The 26,965-nt window shown below is 45.7% G+C and overlaps 1 protein-coding gene across 5 annotated transcripts in view; it reads right to left on the bottom strand.

The window, feature by feature from the left end:
• Nucleotides 1–26,965, bottom strand: part of CFLAR (CASP8 and FADD like apoptosis regulator) — a 39,929-nt gene that overhangs the window by 9,044 nt on the left and 3,920 nt on the right. For 2 of the 5 annotated variants that reach the window (XM_081017883.1, XM_081017887.1), the window contains exons 2-8: nt 23,537–23,984; nt 20,412–20,517; nt 15,949–16,084; nt 13,257–13,339; nt 12,658–12,703; nt 11,457–11,506; nt 8,441–8,516 (exon numbers count right to left, since the gene is read on the bottom strand). In XM_081017883.1, the coding sequence (XP_080874009.1) occupies nt 8,441–8,516; nt 11,457–11,506; nt 12,658–12,703; nt 13,257–13,339; nt 15,949–16,084; nt 20,412–20,517; nt 23,537–23,892 (853 nt within the window). In that variant the 5' untranslated portion in view covers nt 23,893–23,984. Of the gene's footprint in view, nt 1–8,440; nt 8,517–11,456; nt 11,507–12,657; nt 12,704–13,256; nt 13,340–15,948; nt 16,085–20,411; nt 20,518–23,536; nt 23,985–26,503; nt 26,628–26,965 lie in introns of all 5 variants that reach the window. The other 3 variants (XM_081017884.1, XM_081017885.1, XM_081017886.1) reach the window with 3 other exon arrangements.

The raw sequence follows: 26,965 nt of genomic DNA, 5'->3' as shown, positions 1-26,965 counted from the left end.
GGAACTTGAGGCCCTCCAGATTTCCTTTCCATTGAACTGCAGAACTGGAAGAGACCGCGGGGATCATCTGGTCCAATCCCTAGGAATGCAGAAATATTTCACCCAGTGTGGGGCTCGAACCCACAACCCAAGTTTAAGAGCCTCTTGCTCCACTGACTGAGCTAGGTATTGTTGGACTCCGACTCCCATCAGCCCCAGCCAGCATGGCCAATGGTCAGGGATATTGGGAGCTGGGGGGAGAGCGACCACAGGTTCCTTCATTTTTGCTTATACCTTCTTGCCCAGTAATTCTAGTTGTCTCCCACCTATCCAGATACAGAGATCTTGGCTGTAGTTCTACCACATCCTTACAATAATTAACCTGCATACATTTAATTTTGGCAAGACGTGTTAAGCTGTGCATAAAACTGCCTCGTCTCCCGAGATGGTTGCTGATGAGAAACAGGAGAGAAAAGGTTACTGTTCCTTTTCTTCCTCTGTTCTCATCCCCCCCGCAGGCACAAAAAAGCCTTGACTGCACTCATTTGTGCTATTTTTAGCCACTTGTGTGTTCCAGTAGCATGCATCAAGCCCTCAAGAGATTTTTATTTTTGCTTATGTAAGAGACGCGTGGGGAATTCCCCCCCCCCCAAAAAAAATAGAAATAAATGGCTGGAAGTGAAGCAGGGGCATGTAAGGGTTAGACTGGGCATCTCTTTTAAAAAATGTTGCAATCACATAAAAAAAATCAAAAGAAAACAAAAATATATATTTTTGTGCAGTTTCATAGGGGGGAAGCAACTCACAAAAATGCTTTAAAGCTTGTAGAAAAATATGGTTATGGACAGTATAGACAATAGTTTTATAATGAGAATAGATTATTTCAAACTAAAAAACTAAGGTGAAATACTGTTCTGCAGGCATGAATTAGGCACCTCTGCTTTTTCTCATGAGAATGTATTCCTAAGCCTGGTTAGATCCACCCCAAAAATTCATTAATGGACCCAATTGTGAGTACAGCAGAGGGGGATTAGAGGTGTGAAGGAGCAATTGATCCCATTCAGAGAGTTCAGGTAAACTTATCTAAGATGAGTTTCCTATCCAGGTTTGTAAGCAGATCTGATTTCACAATTTTTCTCATACCCTACCACTTTGAGCTCGATTCTGGCTGAATACTTCCACAATAAGGAAATCCACAATCTTTCAGAGAAGGGAAGACAGATTCTGCAAACAATTGGCACCAAGCCAAGCTCTGATCAGATCCCAGAAGCCCATTCAGCACCTTGCAGATTTCAGCAATGATCAGATAAAGGATCTTGCCTGGCCTACATGCATGCATTAAGAATGAGGAGGAAGATACCACTTCTGAACCTCCTCATAGATTAAAAAACCAAAACCAAAATCCCAGTGGGCAGAGAAATAGCACATTAGGGAGTGGGCCAAGTGAGAATCTTACAATTGCTAGCTTGTTCCTGCTGTTTATTGGCAAGGAGATTTTGTTGAATAGGAGAAAATTAAAAATGAAGCCGCCCCTGCAATCTGAAATGAGACTCGATTGAGAGTCCCATGGACTGCAAGAAGATCAAACTTCTCCATTCTGAAAGAAATCAGCCCTGAGTGCTCACTGGAAGGACAGATCGTGAAGCTGAGACTCCAATACTTTGGCCACCTCATGAGAAGAGAAGACTCCCTGGAAAAGACCCTGATGTTGGGAAAGATGGAGGGCACAAGGAGAAGGGGACGACAGAGGACGAGATGGTTGCACAGTGTTCTCGAGGCTACCAGCTTGAGTTTGACCAAACTGTGGGAGGCAGTGAAAGACAGGAGGGCCTGGCGTGCTCTGGTCCATGGGGTCACGAAGAGTCGGACATGACTAAACGACAACAAGCAACAAAACCACTGCAGTATTTTTATTCATTTGGTTTTCTCACAGCTACATGCTAACTTTTTCCAAGCAGCTCATAGCGGGCTTTCAGGCTTTTTCTCCCTAGCCAATTTTATATGCACAGCCACCCTATGAAATAATGGATTAGATGAGAAGATTGGCTCGTTGTCACACAGTGGGCCTTCATGGTAGGGGTTGTCTGAGGATCTGAATCTGGATCCCCTAGCTTTCAGTCCAATACGTTAACCGCTGTGCTGTGCTGGCTACCTTCTCATTGTGCTGCTTGTGGAGACCGGGACTAGCCCTTGAAGTCGGAAGGACATGGAGAAAAAAGCGTAATTTTTCCTTCTCAGATCAAAAGTAGATGTGGGGTTCAAGGCGAAAAGGAAACACAAAGTGATACACGCAAGGCCGTTTACCGGCAAAGCTTTCCGCACAAGAAACAGGAAGGAAAATGCTTATAAAATATAAGTTTCCCCACCCCCGACTGCCCTTTTACTACTGAGTGGAATGAGTGTTGCAGGAACCTACAGATTATGCCTTTGATTATGCCTCCCCAACTGCATGCTATCTTGACTGTACTTTTTCCATTTCTTTTTAAACATATAGCATCCATATTGTCTTATTTGGATTGTTCTGGGTGTTAAGTTGTGGGTGAACATATCAGAAGACACAGCGATTCTTCAAACAGCTCTTGTTTATTCACCGGCCAGAACAGAACTGAACTGAAGGGTTCAGCCAGCCTGCTTATATAGAGCTCCACTAGAACGCAACAGTAACCATTTTCTGTAACTATCCAATCACTGAACGTTACTTTCAATCCCTTATTTGCATATGTGGACCTGAGTGAAAACTATCTACAGTATCCCCCTGCTAGCCCAGGGTGAGAACTTCAGTACATAACACCCCTCCCCACCGAGATAAGGCGTTAGTTACAATTGTAATGGTTTCCTTATATACAGCACTACACGTAATGGTTCAATTAGGCACAAAAGCATATCGGTTACATTTCACCTACTTCCATTAGACTGACAGTATTACATGTCCAACAACATAGTCCTTTAAATAAGTTGGGCGCTTGGAAACTCTGCCAGACCACCGGGGAACGGTACCCAGGTCCGGGGGGCCTTCCTATTCTTGCTGAGGCTGTGGTGCGACCCTAGGTGGCGTTGAAACCAAGTCCCCTGGATCCGCTGCTGTGGGTGGAACATCCGCAAGTGGAGTTGGCGGAATGTCAGGCACGGCAGTGGTCTGAGTCTGTGGGAAGTCCGGCAGACCCTCTGAAGCGGCTTGGTTTGGCTCCACGCCTGCAGTTTGTGAGAGAGGTGTAGGTGGAGCCTCGCCATGTGTAAGTGTCTGTTCCGGAGCCACGAGCGCAGTTGGGGGCACTGCGGTAGTGTCCAAGTCCCCAACCCTGCGCCTAAGCTGGTCTATGTGCCAGCGCCACAAACGTCCGTCTTCAAGTGCCACCTGGTACGAGCGAGGTCCAGTGACTCCCACTACTGTGGCTGGCACCCAAGGAATGTCCCCCACAAAGTTCCGGGCAAAGAGCTGATTTCCTGGAACAAAGGACCGAGGCGCGTTGGCACAGCCCGGGGGTTCGGCCACGGCAAAGTCCAGGTGCAGCCGGTCGAGCGGAGATCTGAGGCAGCGGCCCATAAGCAGTTCGGCAGGACTCCGCCCTGTGGCTGCATGAGGGGTGATGTGTGGCACGAACAAGTATTTGGCGACCCGCCTGTGCCAGTCTCCCTCTTCCAGGCGCGCCAGTGTCGCTTTTGCCGAGCGCACCATTCTCTCCGCTTGCCCCTTGCTGGATGGATGAAATGGTGCCGTTAGGGCATGGCGGATGCCCAGTCCCAAAAGGTACCGCTCAAAAGTGCCTGAGGTGAACTGCGGTCCGTTGTCGGAGATGACAACATCAGGACACCCATGCGTCACAAACAGGTCTCACAGCACCCGGATGACGGCCTCTGTAGTGGTGGAGGGCATCAGGGCCACCTCCAGCCATTTGGAATAGGCGTCCACCACTACCATAAAGGTCCGGCTGTGAAAGGGGCCGGCCAGATCGATGTGCACCCTCGACCAGGGTGTCTTGGGCGTCTCCCAGGTATGTCCCTTAGCTGCTGGTGGCGCAGGCCTAGATTCTTGGCACACTTGACAGGCGGAAACCCAGGCAGTGATTGCATCGTCCATGTTAGGCCACCAGACATAACACCGAGCCAACGCCTTCATTTTGACGATTCCTGGGTGGCCAACGTGCAGAGCCTCAAGGACGCGTTGACGGAGTCTTTGGGGAATCACGACGCGGTCTCCCCACAGCAGACAGCCGCGATGAGCCGAGAGTTCGTATTGTCTGGTTGCGAACGGCTGGAACTCCGATGCAAAAGGCCCTTGTGGCCACCCCCTCCACACCCAGTTGAGCACACGGCTGATGGTGCGATCCTGGGCAGATGCGGAGGCCACAGTGGCAGCCAATACAGGCGCTGCCGGAAGATCCTCAATCAGGAGGAGCAATGAAGCAGGAGCCGGGTCTTCCACAAACGCTGGAAGAGGGCAACGGCTGAGGGCGTCGGCATGGCCCATCGATTTCCCCGGGCGATGGACGAGCCGGTAGTGGTAGGCAGCCAGGAAAACAGTCCATTGCAGCATGCACGGCGAGAGGACCGGTGGAGTTGGTCAATCACTGGCAAGGAGGCTCAGGAGTGGCTTGTGGTCGGTGATGAGGTCAAAAGTCCTGCCATAGAGGTATTCATGGAACCTCTTCATTCAAGCTACAAGTGACAGTGCCTCCTTGTCGAGCTGGCTGTAATTCTGTTCAGTCGGAGATAGCGTCCTGGAAAAGTAGGCGAGCGGTGCTTCTCTTCCGTCTGGAAAACGGTGACTAAGGACAGCGCCGATACCAAAAGGTGAGGTGTCGCAGGCAAGGACCTGCGGCCTGGCTTCACTGTACTGTACCAGCACACTGTCCGATGAAAGGAGAGCCTTGACTGCGTTGAAGGCCGCAGTCTCCCGATGACCCCAGGACCAAGTTGTCTTCGTGCTGAGGCGTCGGTGAAGTGGCTCAGCCACCGTGGCTTTGTCGGGCAGGAACATGTTATAAAAGTTCAGCAGTCCCAGGAACGCCTGCAACTCCGTCTTGTTCTTTGGGATGGGGGCCTGCTGGATAGCACGGATCTTGGATGTCGTCAGGTGAAGGCCGGAGGCGTCGGTAAGACAGCCCAGGAACTCCACCTGTGGAATGGCGATCTGGCACTTCTACCTCTTTACCTTGAGCCTGGCCTCCTGGAACCTGGTCAGCACGGCGCTGAGGCGCTCGAACAGCTGCTGGTGTGAGTCTGTGGACACCAAGATGTCGTCGAAATACAGCGCCACGCCCGGAAGCCCTTGCAGGAGAAGCTCCATAAGGCTTGGAAGATGCCAGGAGTCTCACTCATCCCGAACTGCAAACGGCAGCAACAGAATGCCCCTCGGTGGGTGACGATCGTCTGGGCTTCAGCGATGGCATCATTGACGGGCAGTTGTTGATAGGCTTGGGCAAGGTCCAGCTTAGCAAAGACCTTACCCTCACTCAGGGAATGCAGCAGGTGTTGGACAACAGGAACCGGGTAAGCGTGCTGCTGAAGTGCCTTGTTGATCATGCGCTTGCAGTCGGCGCAGATTCTCACCGACCCGTCCGGCTTGACAGGCGTGACGATGGGGGTTTCCCACTTGGCATGGTCAACCAGCTCCAAAACTCCTTGGGCGACCAGCTTGTCCAGTTGTTCATAAACCTTAGCCTTGAGAGCAAAGGGAACCCAGCGTGGCTATAGCTTGATGGGGCGACTTGTGGATCAAGGCTAAAGGAGATGGGCGCACCTGTATATTGCCCCAAAGTGCCGTCAAAAACCTCAGCAAAGTCTTTGACCACACCCTCAGTCTCTGTTTTAGAGATGCAGTTGATACCAGGGACTTCCAGGCCAAGGGCATCAAATCAGTCTAGCCCTAGGAGGCTTGGCCGCTGACCTTCGACCACCACCAGTTGGAGCAGGCCCGAAAAATCCTTGAAGGCAATCCGGAACCGGCCAACGCCTACCATGGGAATGTTGTTTCCCTGGTAGTCTCTCAGGTGTACGAGGTGAGAGTCGAGTTGCCTTTTGGACACTCTGGGTACCAGTCTTTTGATGGTGCTCCAAGGCACGATGGAAAGGGCAGACCCGGTGTCGATCTTCATGTCACATAGAGCTCCTTCAATGAGCACCGTGACGTTCAGCTTGCGTCACGTAGGCGAGTCAGTTTGGCCAATCGTGGTTCCAGACGGGTAGTGGCAGTTGGTGAGAGCGAAACAGCTTTCCATGGCGGACTGGAGTGAAGACTTGGACTTGCGAGTCGGTGAAGGGGGAGTGTCAGACGGAGCCGATCAGCAGACCTTAGCGATGTGGCCCCTTCTGGAACACTTCCGACAGATGACGTCTCTGAATCGATACTTGGCACGGAAATGGTTGCCTCCGCAGCCGGCACATTCCGATTGGCCCTTGGACTTCTGTTGGAACTTCCTGCGCTCCCGCTTTGTCTGGTGCATGTCATCGTGTTCACTGGAGGATGCCTCATCACTGCTGGCCTCTTCATGATGAACTGGAACTGGCTTCCTAGGAAGACACGGGCTGCTGGCCTTGCGGATCTCCTGAATGGAGTGTTCAGCAGCTTCCGAGGCCACAGCCTCCTCACTGGCTTTCTGCAGCGTGAGGTCTGGCTTGGCAAGGAGACGCCGTTGCAGACGGATGTCCCAGACCCAGCAGACGATTCGATCCATCAGGGCATTGTCTAAGTCTCGGAACTCGCAGTGCATTGCAGCCTGTCGGAGGGCAGTGGTGTAGTTGTCGACTGACTCCCCCTCTGCCTGGTTCCGGTGGTAGAACGCATGGAGGACAGCAATCTTGGACGGCTTTGGCGCGTAGTGGTTGCAGAGCTTCTCTTGAATCATGTCCCACAGTGTTGCCTGAACTGCTACAGGCTCAACCAATGCTCGGGCCGTTTCGAACACCTCAGGCCCACAGAGGCTGAGGAATAGGCCCCGCTTACGCTCCTGTGATACTTCCATCAGCTCGTTGGCTTGGAGGTAGCCGTCGAACCGAGCGAGGTAGGAGTCCCATGATTCAGAGGCTGGCGCAAACGGCGGTAGAGGCACAAGTGAAGCCATGGTTCCGATGCCAATATGGAGACGATGGATGGAACACAGTGCTCTAGCCAGAACGGTCAGCTCTGAATTGGTTCTGTTCAGTGATTTCACTCGGTGTTTCAGCTCAGTGATTCAGAGGGTGCTCAGAGAGTGCTCTGTTGTCCATCGATCCCATCCTCGTCGCCAGTGTTAAGTTGTGGGTGAACATATCAGACGACACAGCGATTCTTCAAACAGCTCTTGTTTATTCACAGGCCAGAACAGAACTGAACTGAAGGGTTCAGCCAGCCTGCTTATATAGAGCTCCACTAGAATGCAACAGTAACCATTTTCTGTAACTATCCAATCACTGAATGTTACTTTCAATCCCTTATTTGCATATGAGGACCTGAGTGAAAACTATCTACAGTATCCCCCTGCTGGCCCAGGGTGAGAACTTCAGTACATAACACTGGGCATTACTGAATCAAAAGTTATCATCTCCCATCTGCTTCCCTTTTGCTTTGTTTTATTACAAAACGGCAACAAATTGTAAGGGACTAGTTTATACAATGTAGTGCTAAGCGGAAAACAGCAATTTCAGACTTTGTACATGCTATACCTTTAAAATACACTCAGAATACATTCTTTGCCTCAAAGAATTCTGGGCCCTGTAGTTTACTCCTCACAGGGTTACCATTCCCAGCAATTCTTAAACTACAGTACCCAGAATTCTGTAGGGAGCAGGGAATGTGCTTTAAAGGTGTAGTGCATATACACAGTCTTAGCAAAGACTTAGCAAAGTATATCTGAAGGAGCATCTCCACCCCCATCGTTTTACCCAGACACTGAAGTCCAGTGCTGAGGGCCTTCTGGCGGTTCCCTCACTGCGAGAAGCCAAATTACAGGAAACCAGGCAGAGGGCCTTCTCGGTAGTGGCGCCCACCCTGTAGAACGCCCTCCCACCAGATGTCAAAGACTTTTAGAAGACATCTGAAGGCAGCCCTGTTTAGGGAAGCTTTTAATGTTTGATGTATTACTGTATTTTAATATTTGGTTGGAAGCCGCCCAGAGTGGCTGGGGTATAAATAATAATAATAATAATAATAATAATAATAATAATAATAAAATAATTAAAACCTATCACACAATCTAGGGAAAATTAAAACTTTGTGTGATCTGTTAATCTAGGGACCGCCTCCCCTCCCCGGAAGCCTTTTTTTGTGACAGACCTACAAGATACAGTTTGCAGAGAACTTCAACCACTTCAGGGCCCTATACCGATGCCGAGTACCTAATTATCAACTTGAGCTTTCAGTCACTGTGTTTTACAAGCAAAGAAAAACTGGGAGCCCATCTCATCAAACCTGAGCTATTAAAAGATTACGTGAGTTGCAGACTCCAGCAGTTAAAGAAGAAATTCAATTTTTCCTAGCACTTACTTGTATCGTTGCCAATGCAGTCTATAATCAAGCATACTCCCAAGGGCTTGCTTCGCATTCTGTATTTGTTAAGGACCTGCATTGAATGACAAAACGTAATTATTTAGATCCTATCTCCAATACATGGACCTTTTCCTCATTCCCTTTTCCAAGGTATTTTTTTGCCGAGCCTAGTGTAGTTCTACGGATAACTCCAGATGCCCTTTTTACCGTGCATTCATGATGATTAGTGCTCATTAGGGTATCGGAAGCAGTTATGAATAATCCCACTTCCTGTACAGTTTGTGCCTGCAAAAATCTCAGGGCAGACATCATCCTTTGTTTCCAATTGGTGCATGCCCCATAACTTCCTGCTAAAATCCCGCAACTTCTTTTTTTATTTACTACAAATGTTCCAGTTTATCCAACCCACCCACCCCCGCCTGCCGCACTATTTTGTTGTAGCATCGTGCAAGAGTGCCCTTTCCCAGCAGGATGGCAATAATGTCGGGGAACATCTAATAAAGCAGAATGGTGTATGGATTAGTATAATATATCTACCTCTAATGCACTAGTATTGTGCGGAATACACCTGCAAGAAATTCCTAGCCGAGGGGCCACCAGGGGGCGCATTGGAAGATGGCTGACAATAACATCTCTCCGACCCACACGAGGTAATTAAGAGGCTGTGATGGGAGTATGCAGCCTCCCTTGCCCCCCCCAAGGGAATGGGGGGGGACTGCCTTGCCAGCTGTGTCCACCCAAGGGGGTGAGGACACTTGGCACGAAGCCCTCGGGCGAGGTCGGCTCTCCCTGACGCTGTCTCTAATCGCGCACTGGTTCGCATTAGCTCGAAATATATAATTGGAAATACATAATCGGAAAGAAGCTAATGCACATACATCAAGTGAAGATTGGGAGTAAAGACTGCTGATTAATGGGAGCTCTGCGAGCAGAGCGACGGGCTGGACAAATAAATCAAGTGAAGAATCATCATTAAAAGACTGGTATGTTGGAGTGAAACGGAAAGGGGGGAGGAAAAAACTTTTCTTATTTTGTCTTATGTGAGTACCAATAACCCTCCCCTCCAGAGAGAAGAATCGTTGCTAATTACTAATCACAAGCAGGAGTTAAGAACTGTGTGGGAATGAATTACTGATGAAAGAGTGGAAACATCGGGGAATGGAAAGAAAGTTTTATGACGCAGTTACAAATGGACTTTCGTTAAGACAGGCTTGCCCATAGGAGGACGAGGGGGAGGAGGACCAGGGTCATCGGAATGTGAATGTATGGTTATCGGAATGTGATCTTGATCTGGCAGGTCCCCCAATATAGATTGGCAAGCCTGTGGAAATCATCGGACAGACTGTGGGAATGTTTTTTACGGAGGTGTGGAAATGGCGTCTGTCCTTTATGTGATATGACTCTTGGAGAGTGTAAAACCCACACAGAATATGTTTGTTTGCAACCCGCTTGTGAAGATTATCAGAGATCACAAAGAAAGGAATATATGATAACAACAAGAAGATGAGGAAAATAACTAAGAGACTATCTGGACAGAACTGGATAGAACTGTTTAATTAAAGCAGCAGCAAGAGTGAAGTTTGGATCCCTTTCGGAGCTTGAAGTATGGGTACCCCCAACAAAAAATTTTAAAATTTTGGCTATATAATTTGGAACTAATGTGATTTGGAATTAATGTAATTTGATTGGCCTGTTAATAAAAATTATATTAAAAAAAAAAAGAAATTCCTAGCTGAGTGGGGCTCTGTACGGAGTGAAAGCAGACCTTAGATAACACAGGTGTTGGCAGTGATAGTTTTTTTTAAGAGACAATGGCTCTCACCTTCTGTAGGTCTGGGAGAGGTCTATGGGTTGGATCTAGACTACAGCTGTGATCCTAACCCTACTAACCTGGGAGTAACTCCCACTGAACTCAATGGACAGACATGGTTAGTATTGTAGTCCAAGTTGGTTGGGCCTAGTTCCCAGGACTCCTCTAACTGGAAGCAGCTCTCCCCAGTCTCAAGTTGAGCAGACAAATGCTGGTGACAAGATGGTAAGAGTCAATTAAAGGTAAAGGTAAAGGAACCCCTGACCATTAGGTCCAGTCGTGACTGACGGGGTTGCGGCGCTCATCTCGCTTTATTGGCCGAGGGAGCCGGCGTACAGCTTCCGGGTCATGTGGCCAGCATGACTAAGCCGCTTCTGGCAAACCACAGCAGCACACGGACACACCGTTTACCTTCCCCCGGAGCGGTACCTATTTATCTACTTGCACTTTGACGTGCTTTTGAACTGCTAGGTTGGCAGGAGCAGGGACCGAGCAACAGGAGCTCACCCCGTCACAGGGATTCGAACCGCCGACCTTCTGATCAGCAAGTCCTGGGCTCTGTGGTTTAACCCACAGCGCCACCCGCGTCCCAAGAGTCAATTAGCCCTCAGCTTTTGTTTAAAGCTCAAGTACTGGAGTCCTCACGCACAATTTCCTTTATCTGTAGCGTTCTAAAGGGCAGATTGTGTTGTGATTTTCATGTGTGTTTGGCCCAGGGCCATGAAAATCTCACAGCCATGAAAATATAGTGGCAGCCAAAGCAGAAGAATTTAAAGAGGGAGGAACTTGTCACCCCTTGCTTGCCTTCCAAGTGCAATGCGTTCGACAGCTCTAAGAAAGGCACAGGAGAAAGAACAGCCAGGTCCATTACTTAATTAATTCATTACAGTGGTACCTCGGGTTACATACGCTTCAGGTTACTGACTCCGCTAACTCAGAATATTACCTCAGGTTAAGAACTTTGCTTCAGGATGAGAACAGAAATTGTGCTCCGGTGGCGCGGCAGCAGCGGGAGGCCCCATTAGCTGAAGTAATGCTTCAGGTTAAGAACAGTTTCAGGTTAAGAACGGACCTCCGGAACGAATTAAGTACTTAACCCGAGGTACCACTGTACTTTCTAAAATTACATCACTTTCTGCACTGAAAGAAATGGATGCGAATGGTAACTAGGAAAGACACAAGGGCCCACATATTATACGATACCTGTGCTTCAGCTCCTCCTGTTTCTGGTATTGATATGTTAACCTTTGCTGCTGCAAATACAAAATTCAATGTTGTTACAGTCATACCTCGGGATGAATATGCTTCAGCTTAAATATTTTCAGGTTGTGCTCCGTGGCAACCCGGAAGTAACGGAGCGCACTCAAAATGACGTCACGCACATACGCGGAAGCGGCGAAACGCAACTCACGCAGTCACGTCTTACGTTCGCTTCAGGATGCGAACGGGGCTGTGGAACGGATCCCGTTCGCATCCAGAGGCACCACTGTATTTATGGAAGATCTGTATTTTCCTACAAAGTCATGTTTATTTTTTTAAAAGAACAACAACACATAAAGACACATACACACATAAACAGCTGTGACATTATCGCAGGGATAGGAAAATGGGTGACCTTCAGAAATGGTTGAGTTACAATTCCCATCATCCCTGAACATTGGCTATGCCAGCGGGGGATGATGAGAGCTGGAGTCTACCAAGACCTTGAGGACACTGTGTTGCCAAACCCTGATGGTACATTTCACCTGGCCAAAAACTTCACCATCATCTACCCCAGCATTATAACTTTTCATCTGGTCAAAACATTATTATTATTATTATTATTATTATTATTATTATTATTATTATACCCCACCCATCTGGCTGGGTTTCTCCAGCCGCTCTGGGCTGCTTACAGCACATATTAAAAATTGTAAAACCTCAGACATAATTTTTTTCCCCCGATACAGGGAAACTCACAAAGCTATTTAATGTCAATTTGATTTAAAAAAGAATGTCCTTGGGGAAGCATATGGGATCCAGAAGTGTGTTCAAGATCTGTGGCTGTTGAAATATCACTGTTAACAACATATTAAAACAAATGGGGGGATTTTGGTGCATATTCCTGCATAAAGAGACCCAGATGCCCGAGCATAAGACAGGCACCGAAGTACAGTGGTTAGAGCGTCGGGTTTGGATATGGAAGATCTCAGTTCAAAACCTTTGATCCATCTTTCCCAGCACTCAAAAGAATGTTGGATGTTTTATTAACAAAACTACACTTCTGGACTGACAGTCCGAACAGCTCCGCCCTATACATGTCTACTCAGAAATAAGGCTCACTGAGCTCAATGGGGCTCACTTCCAAGTCAGTGGGTATAGGATTGCAGCACAAGGCTACTAAAGATTAACAGGTCTTACTTACCCTGAAAGGCACATTCTCCATTTGACAGCCTGCCTTGGTTCCCAACCTGCGAATGAAACCAGAAACTAATCACATTTCACTTCATGTTGAAAATTCCACAATGGAAATTATTAGGAAAGGGAGAGACAATATAAGAAGGCAAGTATTATGACAATACCTGGGTAAAGTTCCTCAGGTTCCCCTTCCTATTTTAGAGCTTAGGGGTCAGCAAACTTTTTCAGCAGGGGGCGGGTCCACTGTCCCTCAGACCTTGTGGGGGGCCGGTCTATATTTGGGGGGGGGGGTTAACGAATTTCTATGCCCCACAAATAACCCAGAGATGCATTTTAAATAAAAGGGCACATTCTACTCATGTAAAAACTGCCGACCTTCTGATCGGCAAGTCCTAGGCTCTGTGGTTTAACCCACAGCACCACCTGCGTCCCTGTTAAAAGTGCTACATTGTGCCAAATCCAATTTTTAAAAGGACCTAAAGCAGCAAACTTATCGATTCAGTCACTAATCCATGCTTTCTTATGTTCTCTTGGTATTGCACCAGCCTTTCTCCTAAAAGCATGACTGGACAACCATTTCAGTGCATTGGGTTCATTCACACTTACCGCCGGAGGATCAGCAATAGACAGCTCAGGAAATGATGCCTGAAGTCTGTTAGCACATACAGACGAAGTGCCAATGGGATGCTCTGGAGATGAAAATGGAACACCGGCTCTCACAAATGATATAAACAGTCATAATTCCCTAGCAGCGTAACTTTCTACTCCAGCCCCGTCCGTTGCTTGATTTAATTTTTTTACCGTTCACTGTAACAAAGCACAAATCCTTCGTGGTACGTCCTTGCAGTTACCGTATTTTTCGCCCTATAGGACGCACCATCACATAAGGCGCACCTAGTTTTTTTGGGGGGGGGTATTTATTTCCCCCCCAGGCGCGGGGCTGGGACGGGGGAAGCCCGAGCTTCCCCCGACCCCAGCCCCCAGAACTGGCAACTCTCCGCGAGAGCTGTGCGAAGCCTGGAGAGCGAGAGGGGTCGGTGCGCACCGACCCCTCATGCTCTCCAGGCTTCAGCAAAGCCTGCATTCGCCCCATAGGACACACACACATTTCCCCTTCATTTTTGGAGGGGAAAAAGTGCGTCCTATAGGGCGAAAAATACGGTAATTTCTATTTTGCTCCATAATCATCAAATGATTAGTACTGAATCTGCACTCTAATTGCAATGGTTCCCTATAATCCAGTTGTCCTTTGTCTCTTAACACTTTTAAGCGTGGAACTTAAAACTCATTGGGACTTAACTCTGAGTAAACACATTTTAAGACTGGGTCATTCATGGCCCTGGGCCATGGCCTATCGTGAACAAACAGTATACTAGCACATGCTTCTAAAACTGTGCCCCCACCCTCTTCCCAGAAGGAGAGGAGGAAAAACACCCGTCTTCCCTTTACAGAACTGGGGGTCCTTGCACCCTTTACATAAAATGTAAAATGCTCAGGTTTGGCACAATCAGGGAAAACCTTGCGTTACAGAAATAAATAAAGTGCCCTTCCAAACCTAGAAAGCATCTTGAAAAGCATCACCTTGTCGACAAAGGTCCGTATAGTTAAAGCTATGGTTTTCCCAATAGTGATTTATGGAAGTGAGAGCTGGACCACAAAGAAGGCTGGTCGCCGAAGAATTGATGCTTTTGAATTATGGTGCTGGAGGAGACTCTTGAGAGTCCCATGGACTGCAAGAAGATCAAAGCTATCCATTCTGAAGGAAATTCGCCCTGAGTGCTCACTGGAAGGACAGATCCTGAAGCTGAGGCTCCAATACTTTGGCCACCTCATGAGAAGAGAAGACTCCCTGGAAAAGACCCTGATGTTGGGAAAGATGGAGGGCACAAGAAGGGGATGACAGAGGACGAGATGGTTGGACAGTGTTCTCGAAGCTACCAGCATGAGTTTGACCAAACTGCGGGAGGCAGTGGAAGACAGGAGTGCCTGGCGTGCTCTGGTCCATGGGGTCGCAAAGAGTCGGACACGACTAAACAACAAGCAACAAAGTGCCCTTCGTTGCTTCCCCACTTCTGAACTGGTAAACAACACTATGATGGACTCACAATACTCAGAATGCCTCTCCCAAATTGAACCCTGTGTTAATCATATGAGTGCCCTCCCTGGTGGTAGATTTGGAGGGCAGTAACTGAGAAAATCAGTAGGCCTTACATTTAAACAGCACCTCTCTCCTCAATAATCCTGGGAACTGCTAACAGTGGTGGTGTCAGGGACTGGCAGAACAAGTGTACACCAGGGGAAAGGAAGATGGAGTCTGACTTGGAAGAGAGTGGCTGTGCTTTGTGGCGACCTGTATGAGCCTGGAGGCAAGAATCAGAGGCAAGGGAAGCTTCAGAGCTGGAAGAAGAGGAGGAAGAGGCAGGCTAGGCGAGAGAAAGGTTGGGTGCTTTCCCACCCTCTCCTGCACCACTGTCTCCCAGAACCAGGTGAGACGTGAAGTGAGGAGAGCAGCGGCAAATTCTATGCAGGCGTAGTCTTTGGAAACATGCACACAGCCTGTCGGAAGGTACATAAACTGGTGAAGGGGGAGTGGTTCCCAGTTGCAGGCCTGGGAGTAGCTGCCGCAACGCTACATTGGTGTGGTTAGGTATCCAGAGCTGTAGAGGCGACTGTGTTACTCATTGACAATAGTAACACTCATCGTTCAGCCTGGAGAGTGAGGTCCAGCTCCGAGGGCCTTCTGGTGATTTTCTCACTGTGAGGTGAGGTTACAGGGAACCAGGCAGAGGGCCTTCTCGGTAGTGGCGCCCACCCTGTGGAATGCCCTCCCATCAGATGTCAAGGAAATAAACAAGTATCTGACTTTTAGAAGACATCTGAAGGCAGCCCTGTTTAGGGAAGTTTTTAATGTCTGGTGTTTTATTGTATTTTTAATATTTTGTTGGAAGCCGCCCAGAGTGGCTGGGGAAACCAAGCCAGATGGGCGGGGTATAAATAATAATAATAATAATAATAATAATAATAATAATAATAATAAAGAGTTAACTCTCTGTCATGGTCATTCCATTGGCTGGGAAACAGCCTTGGCAGGTATGGAGTGTAGCTCTGTGCGCTAAACTACCCAGGATTCTTTGCAAGGGATTGTTGTTGTTGGAATGCCTGCTTGGGAATACCCAAGTGAGACGCTTTTCCACACAAAGCAAGAGCTCAACCACTGAGCTACAGCTCCTACCAAGAATGTCATGTTCAATTTCTCTTAAATACTCTATTCAACGTTAATATTATTTCACAGCCTTACCTTCCTGCTTGAACTTCTGTATCCTCTTCACCAAGTCTCTCCTGCGCATGTGCAAGAAGCAATCTTCCAGAAAATCTAGGCGGCTAGGAGACACCAGGTCTAGGTTCTCAAGGTCAGTTATAATTGTCAGGAAAGTCTGTAAGAGAATTGGAACAAATGTATAAAACAGCAGACCAAGCAGTATACATCCAACTTGCAAGGAGGCCAGAGAAACAAAATGGGAAACAATATGCTTTATTTTAATATTTCAGAGTCCACAAATATTTTTTCTTTTTCTTTTTGGTTGATGTGTACAACCAACACCGGCACTAGCGTTTCCTACACAGGCTACCTTGCGAGTAAGCGCAAAATATTACTCCGCCCATCTGAAAACACTGCAAAGTTGATATTTCCCATTTTACAGATGAGGAACTGAGTCCAAGACACGGTGGCATGAGCGCAAAGCTGCCAACACTGTGAGTTTACTGCTGAGCAGAGTTTGAGCCTGCAACTTATATGGAAAGCCCTAGACTTTTATTTACAGCAGGGGTGGGGAAACATTTTCAGTTCAAAGGCTACTTGGCTTTCTGGACAGCTTTCCAGGGGCCACATTCATTTGTTCAGTAAGCAAGCACAGTTCAGTATCTACAGTAAGCTAGTTTCTACAAAAATTCACACCCCCCAAGCAAACAAGATAAGTGGTGTTTTTTTTGGTTTTTTTAATGCTTTTTATTGAGTTTTTCACAAACAAAAATAAAACAATCTTTTACAGTCATCATATTATGTCATCTTATTTACACTGCGTACATTCACGCCCAGACTTCCTTCCTTCCTTCCTTCGGTTTTTTTAATATATATCTTCTCTCGCAGATTCTTATTCACCTTCTATACACATCACAGGATTTATGTTAACCCTGCTATAGTTTTTAAACTTCTACAGTTAATTCTTATGTATGCAACAAATTTACCCCACTCTTCTTCAAACTTTGTCCCTTTTTGGTCTAGGATTTTATAAGTCATTTTAGCTAATTCTGTATACTCAAAAAATTTGGCCTGCCATTCCATTACCGTTGGAGTCTCCGGTGATTTCCACTTTTGAGCCACGAGGATCCTAGCTGCTACTGTAGCATATTGGAATAATTCATGATCCTCCTTTTTTACTTCCCCCCCTATTATCCCTAATAGAAAAGCCTCCGGTTTTTTCAGGAATGTATACTTAAAAAGTTTCTTCAGTTCATTATATATTAAGTCCCAGAACTTTTTCATCTTTTCACACTCCCACCACATGAGGTATAAATCCCCATCTTTTAATTTACATTTCCAACAAGCTTTATTGCTCAATTTATACATTTTTGCCAATTTGACCGGGGTAATATACCACCGGTACATCATTTCCCCTAAATTTTCTCTTAAGGTGGAGCACGCTGTAAATTTCATACCTTCGTTCCATAATTTAACCCATTTATCATATTCAATGTTGTGACCAAAGTCCACCGCCCGCTTTACCATGACTTCTTTTATTAACTCATCCTTAGTGTCCCATTCCAGCAAATAATCATACATTTTAGACAGGAGTTAAATGACATATTCCAGCACAGCAAAAGTGCTCAAGGACTTTGTGGTGAAAGACCAGTAAGGGGTGTGGCATGTGAAAGAGTCTCAAGGACCAGATATGGAAGCTTGGAGGGCCACATTCAGCCCTGGGCCCAAGGTTCCCTTAATCTACTGGATCAAAAAGGGCCCTCATCGAATAAACTTTTGGGTGGAAGAACGGGTTGCAGAAGTGTTGTTAGCTATCACATTGAGAGCTGAGAGTCTGAAGCTCTTGCAAGACCCACCAAAGTAAGTTCTCAGATGAATGATTTGCATTTCTCTCCCCTGCTCAGTCAGCTACAGAACTCTTGACTCATATCTAAGGCATGTCTCATATACATACGGGACATAATTCTAACTAATGTAAATACTGATATTCCCCTTGTGAGACACAGATCAATACTTTCAAAATTCCAATGCAGGAACAACTGCACAATTAACAGCACCCTTGGGTGGGGGGCGGATGAAAAGAGAAAGAGAAAGAGGAACAGACAACTTCTTTCTTTTCTCTACTTAGTCATTTAGAGTTTGAATTTGCTCTGCTCCAATTCCTCAGAGCATGTAGCAGAGAAAACACCCAACTGAAGACCAGCTTTAGAAACAAGCAAATCAGGGTTGTTTTTTCAGAAGTGTGTTATTACATGGAATGCCTATGAAAAGGTGCTTACATTTTTTGTGAAATTCCAAGAAGGCAAAAAAAATAACTCATGAGTTGACAAGGCAGCCACCCAATGCCTTTCCACATTGCCCTTTGCTGTCTGGATTTGGTACCCGGTTTGAATGATAGAACGATGCTCTCTGCTGAATTTAACATGATGGGCTTTGCTGCCTTTGGGACAAGCCAAGCCAAAAGCTGTTTACAGCAATGTCCGATCAAACCCATTAATGTATTTGACTTTTGTGGGAATAGATTCTTCCACCGTGGCTAAAAAAGCCACCTCTATTGGTCTGTCACCCCCCCCAACTGTATTACCTGGGTTATGAAGGCACCCTAAAGACGTTAAAGCAAAGATTATGGGATAATGCACACAGTGACTTGCGATCTCGATCACACGCAGTCTGTAGTTCGCTGGCAGTAGGAGTACAATATGGGCATATTTTTAAGTTAACATCTTACATTAAAAACCTGACAGTACCAAACTACCGAAGGCTATTCACCAAAGCCAGACTAAACGTCTTTCCTTCTGCAGTGTTGGATGGCAGGTTGAGAGGAGTTCCCTACCAGGACAGACTTTGCTCGTGTGCTCAAGACATCGATTCCATAAAACATATTTTGTTGCACTGTGCAAAATATGAGCAAGCCAAGGCTGAACTGATACTAGCCTTGCTGGTACCTTTCCCGGGAAAATCAGAGGCTCACTATGTCAGGTTCCTATTGGAAGACCGGACAAATGCTAGAACATTAGCAGTGGCAAAGTTTTTCTCAGTGGTTGCAAGAACCAATGATCCCTATATTCTGAACAAAATGCTCGTTTAACCTGGAGGTAGGCTGTATGAATTGTGCATTGCTTTGTAACGATTTGTTGGGTCTCTGGACCGTAATAAAGATTGATGATGATTCTTCCACCCACACATTTGAAAGGGCATTATCATACCAGCCCCTTTGCTTTCTATCCTGATTTTTCCGTTCCACTGCGTTTATTCATTCTGCCCTGATCACCAAAGTAGAAAAACTTATTCAGTCCAAGGGCCACATTGCCAATGGTGGATGGGACTAGGCAGAGCAACAGCTGCAACTCTTACGTTGGCAAGAGCTCACCATGGTTTCTACTTATCAAAACAGAGCATGCCCGAGTCAGATATCTGACAAAGCTCCCAGTTGCCGCCTTTACAGAACTAAGAACCACTTTTACAGAACTACGATTCCAATCGATGCCCTCGGCAATGTTGGACGGACGGTACGGCAAAGTACATTACGGAGAGAGACTCTGTCTGTGTTGACAACCCTGCGTCGAGGACCCGTGCCATTATTTATTGCAGTGCCTGTTATATATAGACCCAAGAGACCAAATTATAAAACCCGTTTACGAATGGAACACATGTGAATAGGGTAGAAAGGGTGAAATGGCTGCTGAGCAATACCGACGACTTTGTTACTTATAAAGTAGCACTCTATGCGCCGGCAGCTAAGAAGATCAGGAGGAAGGAACTAGACAAAATAGAAGTCAACTGCAAAAGGGATTCGGATATTTAATTTGCCACATCTTACCCGAGAATCTTCTGCTATTCTATTCTATATGCAACAAATAATTTTAGTAGCTGTGACCGTGGTTTTATTGTATGTCTGTGCCAGATGATTTTTATGGTTATTGTTGTTGTTTTCCTTTTTGTTCTCCTTCCGAATGATGCCATTCACAAATAAAAATAATTGGAAATTGGAACTTTTACGTTGGCAAAGAACTCTACATTCCAGCTGTGCAAAAGTCAGAAGGTTTTTGACACAGCGACGTCTCTTCATCAGCCAAGCAAGAGGCATTATCACAGTTGCAACCCAGCACTGCACACCGGCAAAACCACTTGAGGGCAATGTGCAGCAGGACTGATGACAGGGCCAAGGGCCAGGAAGAGGCCTGGAGGGCCACACTGAGCTATCCTCTGGTTTAGGGTTTCCCAAACTTGGGTCTCCAGCTGTTTGTGGACTACAACTCCCATCACCCCTAGCTAGCAGGACCAGTGGTCAGGGGTGATGGTAACTGTAGTCCAAAAACAGATGGAGACTCAAGTTTGGGAAACAACGCTCAAGGTTTCCCCCCCTCAAACTTCCTTCCCTCCGAGTATCTGTTCTCTTTCCATTAAAAGGAAGCACGCGGCTTTTCACACAAAGGAGGCCTTTAAGCTTAACAGCTTCACAGTTTTGTGAAGCTCCAGGATTTCAGAAAGAGGTAACAAACCTTCTCTTTTGCTGTCTTCCCATAGGATGTATCGTTCATCATGAGGAACATAAAGGAACGCAGATCTTCTTCATCCAGTTCCTTGCTGATTTCTGCCATTAGCACCCTGCGCACAAACACAGAGAGTTGCCATTTGAAATTAATTCATAATCCCATTTCTCTTGATGATTGGGTCAGTCAGTACTTCCCATACCACACACAATTCCTTCCTGAACCGATTTTTTAAGCACACACAAACAAAACCCTGCTTTTTTACACTACAGTATTTATGCTCGTGGACTGGAACAATCATTCTCCACCTGCTGTCCCAAAAACATTTAACTAGGGGAATTAAACACAATGGGTTATGATCCTTCACTCATGGAAGTCTCTTGGATGCAGTGAATGGAATTGGAGGAGAGTGGTTTGGTTGGTTTTCTCTCCTCTCCTGAGCTACTCTTGATCCTTTGAAACAGTGTAGGAAGTTGCAGGAAAAAGGGGAAGTTTGCTAAAAAATCACCCGTCTTCCCCTTTCTGTTCATGGAAAGCTCATCTGGAGGAAACAACCTTCTGGGAGTAGAAGGGCACAACTGGACTTATTTCCGAGGGAAAAAATGCACAGGACTGCACTGTGAATTGCAAGGAATGAATGAATACAGGCTGTTGTCAGTCCAGGGTACCCATTCTGAGAGTGGATTTCTGCTGTATTTATGCACTGAATATGACAGGAGCGTTCCATCACTGCCAATGCAGACTTGTAGCAAAATCTCTCACCTCTGAAGGAAGTTGCCCTATCCTGTATCTGCATTGACACAAAACAGGAGGCATGGCAAAGTCCAGGTCAGCGATTCAGGCAGGTGAGCTCCTGAAAAACTGAGTCCTTCTCAGCCTTGCACTTTTAAAAAATAAATAATGAAGGAGGACAATGTGCTGCTCATTTAATGCTGCGTGGGAGACACCGAGAGAGAAGATGAAAAGGGGGGCTGAGAAAGAAGTCATATATCTGCATGTACAAGTCCAGTCCCTGGCATCTCCAGCTAGAGTTGGAACAGGCTTCTATCTGAAAAGCCACTTCTGGTCGGCATGGACCAGCCACTTCCCCAAAGTTGGTTGTTTTAAAACTCCAAATCCCATCATCTCTAGTAGCCATGATGGCTGGGGCTGATGGAAGCTGCTATCCAGTCTGACGAAGGCTCGTGTACACAATACAGAGCCTACATTGGCTCCCAGTACGTTTCCGAGCACAATTCAAAGTGTTGGTGCTGACCTTTAAAGCCCTGAACGGCCTCGGTCCAGTATACCTGAAGGAGCGTCTCCACCCCCATCGTTCTGCCCGGACACTGAGGTCCAGCACCAAGGGCCTTCTGGCAGTTCCTTCGCTGCGAGAAGCCAAGTTACAGGGAACCAGGCAGAGGGCCTTCTCAGTTGTGGCGCCCACCCTGTGGAACGCCCTCCCACCAGATGTCAAAGAGAAAAACAACTACCAGACTTTTAGAAGACATCTGAAGGCAGCCCTGTTTAGGGAAGCTTTTAATGTTTAATAGGTTATTGTATTTTGGTGTTCTGTTGGAAGCCGCCCAGAGTGGCTGGGGAAACCCAGCCAGATGGGCGGGGTATAAATAAATTATTATTATTATTATTATTATTATTATTATTATTATTATTATTATTGTCCTTGACCCAGCAGAAGGCATTCTTTCCCCCTCTCAGCGGTCTGGTTTACACAACACATTAAAACTATACAGTGGTACCTCGGGTTAAGTACTTAATTTGTTCCGGAGGTCCGTTCTTAACCTGAAATTGTTCTTAACCTGAAGCACCACTTTAGCTAATGGGGCCTCCTGCTGCCACCGCACCACGATTTCTGTTCTCATCCTGAAGCAAAGTTCTTAACCTGAAGCACTATTTCTGGGTTAGCGGAGTCTGTAACCTGAAGCGTATGTAACCTGAGGTACCACTGTAGTTTGAAACAAACCAAGGCACATTGCTCAAAAGCTCCTGAATCGTTCCTGCTGCAGCGCTGCTGACATAAGCCAGAGTCTAGCGAGTCAGGTTATCTGAATCCTGTTTTGTGGTTTGTTTCCTGGCATGCATTGGGCGGGGGTTGTGGTGGATGACACTGAACATGGGGACAGAACCCATTTGCCCCTTCTTTGCATTTCAAGCCCACATGGGAGTTGGAAAGCATGGAGTTGATCTGATTTACTATCTTGATTTAATCTGGATGTTTTCCCCTGGAGAGAGAAGAGGAAAGAATACAGTACTGCAAAATATATGCTGAAGCCCTACCAAAATACTGCCATCTGATCTTTCTTGATGTTTAAATATGAAACAGCCAAAAAAAATGTGATGAAAATGATTTATAGATGGTATATTACACCTGTTAAATTAGCTAAAATATACCAAGTTAGCAACAAATGTTGGAAATGTAAAGAAAAAGAAGGAACATTTTATCACATGTGGTGGGAATGTAAAAAAGTGAAAAGCTTCTGGGAAATGATATATAATGAGATGAAAAAAATGTTGAAATATACATTCATAAAGAAACCAGAAGCATTTTTACTGGGCATGGTAGGAAGTGATATAAATAGAAAAGATGTAAGCTGTTTTTATGTGCAATGACGGCAGCAAGAATATTATTAGCACAAAAATGGAAGCAAGAAGAATTACCGACGAAAGAAGAATGGAAGATGAAATTAATGGACTATGCAGAATTAGACAAACTAACAGGAAGGATTCGAAATCTGCGGGACCCGAAATTCACAGAAGACTGGTGTAAATTTACAGACTATTTGAAAAGTAATGATCAATCTACGTTTGTAGGTTTGCAAGAAGTTTTGTGAGGTGAATTATTGGAACTATTGCAAAAATGGATAAAGGGGAGGATAATTAGTTAAGATAATTAAAGGCAATATGAATTTAAGAAATGCATAAGAAGTGGTTAAAATGGGGGATCATCAGAGGTGCTGATGGGAGTCCATAAAAAGATTGTTTTAGTGGTGAAGTTTTGTGGTATGTATTATAATTCATATGTTAAAATTAATAAAAATTATTATAAATAAATAAATAAATAAATATGAAACAAGCAAGTGAATGTGGTTACCTTAAATCACTAGCCGCGGAGGAAATCGATGCACTGAACTCACCTGTACTTTGGTATCAACGGGGGAAACTGAGACAAATTGGCTTCCACGGCTGCCTTCCCAGTCCCCAGGACTTTCCTCAGCAAGTCAAATCTCTTCAGTCTGTACAGGAGTTCAGACAAAGTGCTGAGCGTCAGTATCTCCCTCTCGTTCAAAGCCACGAAGAGTTTCCGGGTCTCTGCTGCAGGTACGTCAGGAACAAGATCTCGGCACAAATACTGCATAGTTTCCCTTTCCTCCGCGTCCAGTTCCTGTTCAATTCGGTGAAGAAGGACAGCGGGCACTTGGGGAACTGTCATCACAAGCCACTGTCCCTTTAAAAAGTCGTGCGTGTTTCCTAAACAGGAAAGCCAAGTCATGAGCCTTTTTCTTCTGAACACAATAGCCTCCTTCCCCCTTGGTCTCCAGCAGCCGGGCTTTGCTTTCGGGTCTTTAATGTGAAAAATAAAAGCTGTATGAAGAGAAGAAATAATACCAAGAGATACACAATGTACAGAACTGTACCCAAGACGCACTTAAGTTTGTTGTCTCATCTGCTGCAATCCTTAGGTCAAGCTTTGCTCTTGAACTGCTGAAGTTCTGTAAAAACCTGCTCTTTTCTTCATTGCACAAGACTCAGGCTGAATATAAAAATGGAATGCCCAGTTCACACCAAAAATTTTATCATTCGCACGGGTTGGAATGCCCAAGAGGAAGCAAACTAGTCAGAAAATACAGGCTGAAACAGAGAAGTCATATTCCGATAAACTACTCCCACACAGTTGAAGTCTTTTTTTAATTATTATTCTAAGGGGTGGGGAGGGCTAAGGATGAGAGAAAGTAGCTTTCTTAAGGCTGGTTAGTGAGGCGATGGCTGCTCAGTCTTTTACAAAGCAATCCTATACAGATCCCTGGAGGCAACCCTGTTTAGGGAAGCTTTTAAGGTTTAACAGACCACTGTATTTTAATACAGTGGTGCCTCGGGTTAAGAATTTAATTCGTTCTGGAGGTCTGTTCTTAACCTGAAACTGTTTTTAACCTGAGGCACCACTTTAGCTAATAGGACCTCCTGCTGCCGCTGCGCCGTCGCTGCACGATTTCTGTTCTCATCCTGAAGCAAAGTTCTTAACCCGAGGTACTATTTCTGGGTTAGCGGAGTGTGTAACCTAAAGCGTATGTAACCTGAAGCGTATGTAACCCAAGGTACCACTGTACTTTGTTGGAAGCCGCCCAGAGTTGCTGGGGAAACCCAGCCAGATGGGCGGGGTATAAATAATAAATTATTATTATTATTATTCCCAGGTAAAGGATAAAGTGGGTAAAGGATTGCAATAAAAAGAACTTGCTAGAGAGTAAACCCCATTAAACATGATGCGACTTACTTTGGAGTAAGTACGCATAAGATTGCTATTTACATTTTGCCATGTCTTCTGGAGGGAAAAATAGTTTTCATTCAGCTTTTACTTGTGCCAGTGAACACTAAACCATCAGCAATATGGAAATATTATTTTAAAAGCTTTTCATGCTATCACTAGGAACTCCAAATAAGCCTAATTGCATCATCCAGCCCAGGCACTGAGATCCAGTGCCAAGGGCCTTCTGGCAGTTCCCTCCCTGCAAGAAGTGAGATTACAGGGAACCAGGCAGAGGGCCTTCTCGGTAGTGGCGCCCGCCCTGTGGAACGCCCTCCCAGCTGATGTCAAGGAAATAAACAACTATCTGACTTTTAGAAGACATCTGAAGGCAGCCCTGTTTAGGGAAGTTTTTAATGTTTGACGTATTTATCGTGTTTTTATATTCTATTGGGAGTCGCCCAGTGTGGCTGGGGAAACCCAGCCAGATGGGTGGGGTAATAATAATAATAATAATAAAAATAATAATTGCAGTGCCTTCCAACTGAAAGCATATAAAAATTATGGAGGGTGGAGGCAAATACAGTAGTACAATAGGACATGTTGAATTCAGTGGCAGCTACTATAGCTTAAACCAGGCATAGGCAAACTCCGGCCCTCCAGATGTTTTGGAACTACAATTCCCATCATCCCTAGCTAACAGGACCAGTGGTCAGGGATGATGGGAACTGTAATCTCAAAACAGCTGGAGGGCTGGAGTTTGCCCATGCCTGGCTTAAACCCATTCTCTGCCAATCTATCACAAAAGAAGGGAGGATTTTCCTGCTTGTGCACTTATGACATTTTCCTAGGTTCGATGCAGAAAGAATTCGAAGAGAAAATGAAGAAGAATGCCAAGGATCAAAATACTTATACCTGGAATGACTGCCTGATACACAAGAGAACTGATAGGAAGGGTTTGAGAGGGATATGATGGGAGTCTTAAAGGGACAGACTCTCTTTTCCCCAAATAATATCAACAAATAAGACTTTTGGGCTGCACTAGTTAGGCAGGTTCAAATCCGCATTCTCCATGAGGGGAAAAGGGGGGTGAGATACTCTGCCTTAAATTCCTTAAAGGAAGGGCAGGATCAAAATGAAATGAAATAAAAAGTATGCTCTTCCCACTCTGAAAAAGGGTACAGTGAAGACCTACTCTGAAAGAGAATTTCAGAAAATTTCAAATAAAGCAACCGTGAGCCTAAGGTTGCAATATTATGCATCTTTATGTGGGAGGAAGCCCACTGAATACATTTCTGAATAAAGTATTGAATAGGATTTTTGCAGGCTACAGAGGTTTTGATCAGAGAACCATTGGCTCTTCCATTAAATGTGCGCTCTCACTACCGGTAGACAGCATAAAATCTGTAGTCCATATCTTGCCATTTATTACAAAATATGGCATTTCCCCCCAAACCAGCATTGATCCGAATTGAATCAAAGAAGGACCTAACTCCATTTTAAGAGATACCCAGCCTCTTTCCCAATAAAGACCTATGAAGATCCAAAGACCAGGTTCAGCCCAATGTTAGGATACAAATGACCAAAAGAATATTAACTTCTTGGAAATTTCAGCAAAGACATGACAAATCAAACCTACCTAGAAATTAAAACTGCCTGTTCATAAGCCGGCTGGATCCTTCTGCTCATGGGCAAAAGTCCTGAGAAATTAAAGCCTTCTGTATCGGCTGTCCAGATAATGTTTTCAGTCCTGAAATTAGCTCCTGGGGGACCAAGAATTACAGAGGAAGTGGGCCCTCCATTATCTGATCAGAAACATTATTCATCCTTGAAATCCCGCAGGAAATACCACTCTTCACACTCAGCGAAGAAGAAAGTCATGTCAAGGACATTCCACACATCACATGCATACTTTTAAAAATCAGCCATCCCCCTTGATGTATTTTCTTGCAAAACAAATAAGGAGGTCAAGGGGCAGAGTTAATTTGAAGCACTGAAGAGCACATATACATTTCTCCTTTTCTCACACAAACACACCCAGCATACTTGACCACCCCCACCATTCAGAAAAGCCCCTCTATCCATGAAGGAAGAGCCTGCC

The sequence above is a fragment of the Podarcis pityusensis genome (genome assembly GCF_964106645.2).
Source record: "Podarcis pityusensis genome assembly, chromosome: 1".
NCBI classification, from domain to species: domain Eukaryota; kingdom Metazoa; phylum Chordata; class Lepidosauria; order Squamata; family Lacertidae; genus Podarcis; species Podarcis pityusensis.
Note: the sequence above shows the minus strand (reverse complement) of the source record. Positions and strands in the feature narration are given on the sequence as shown.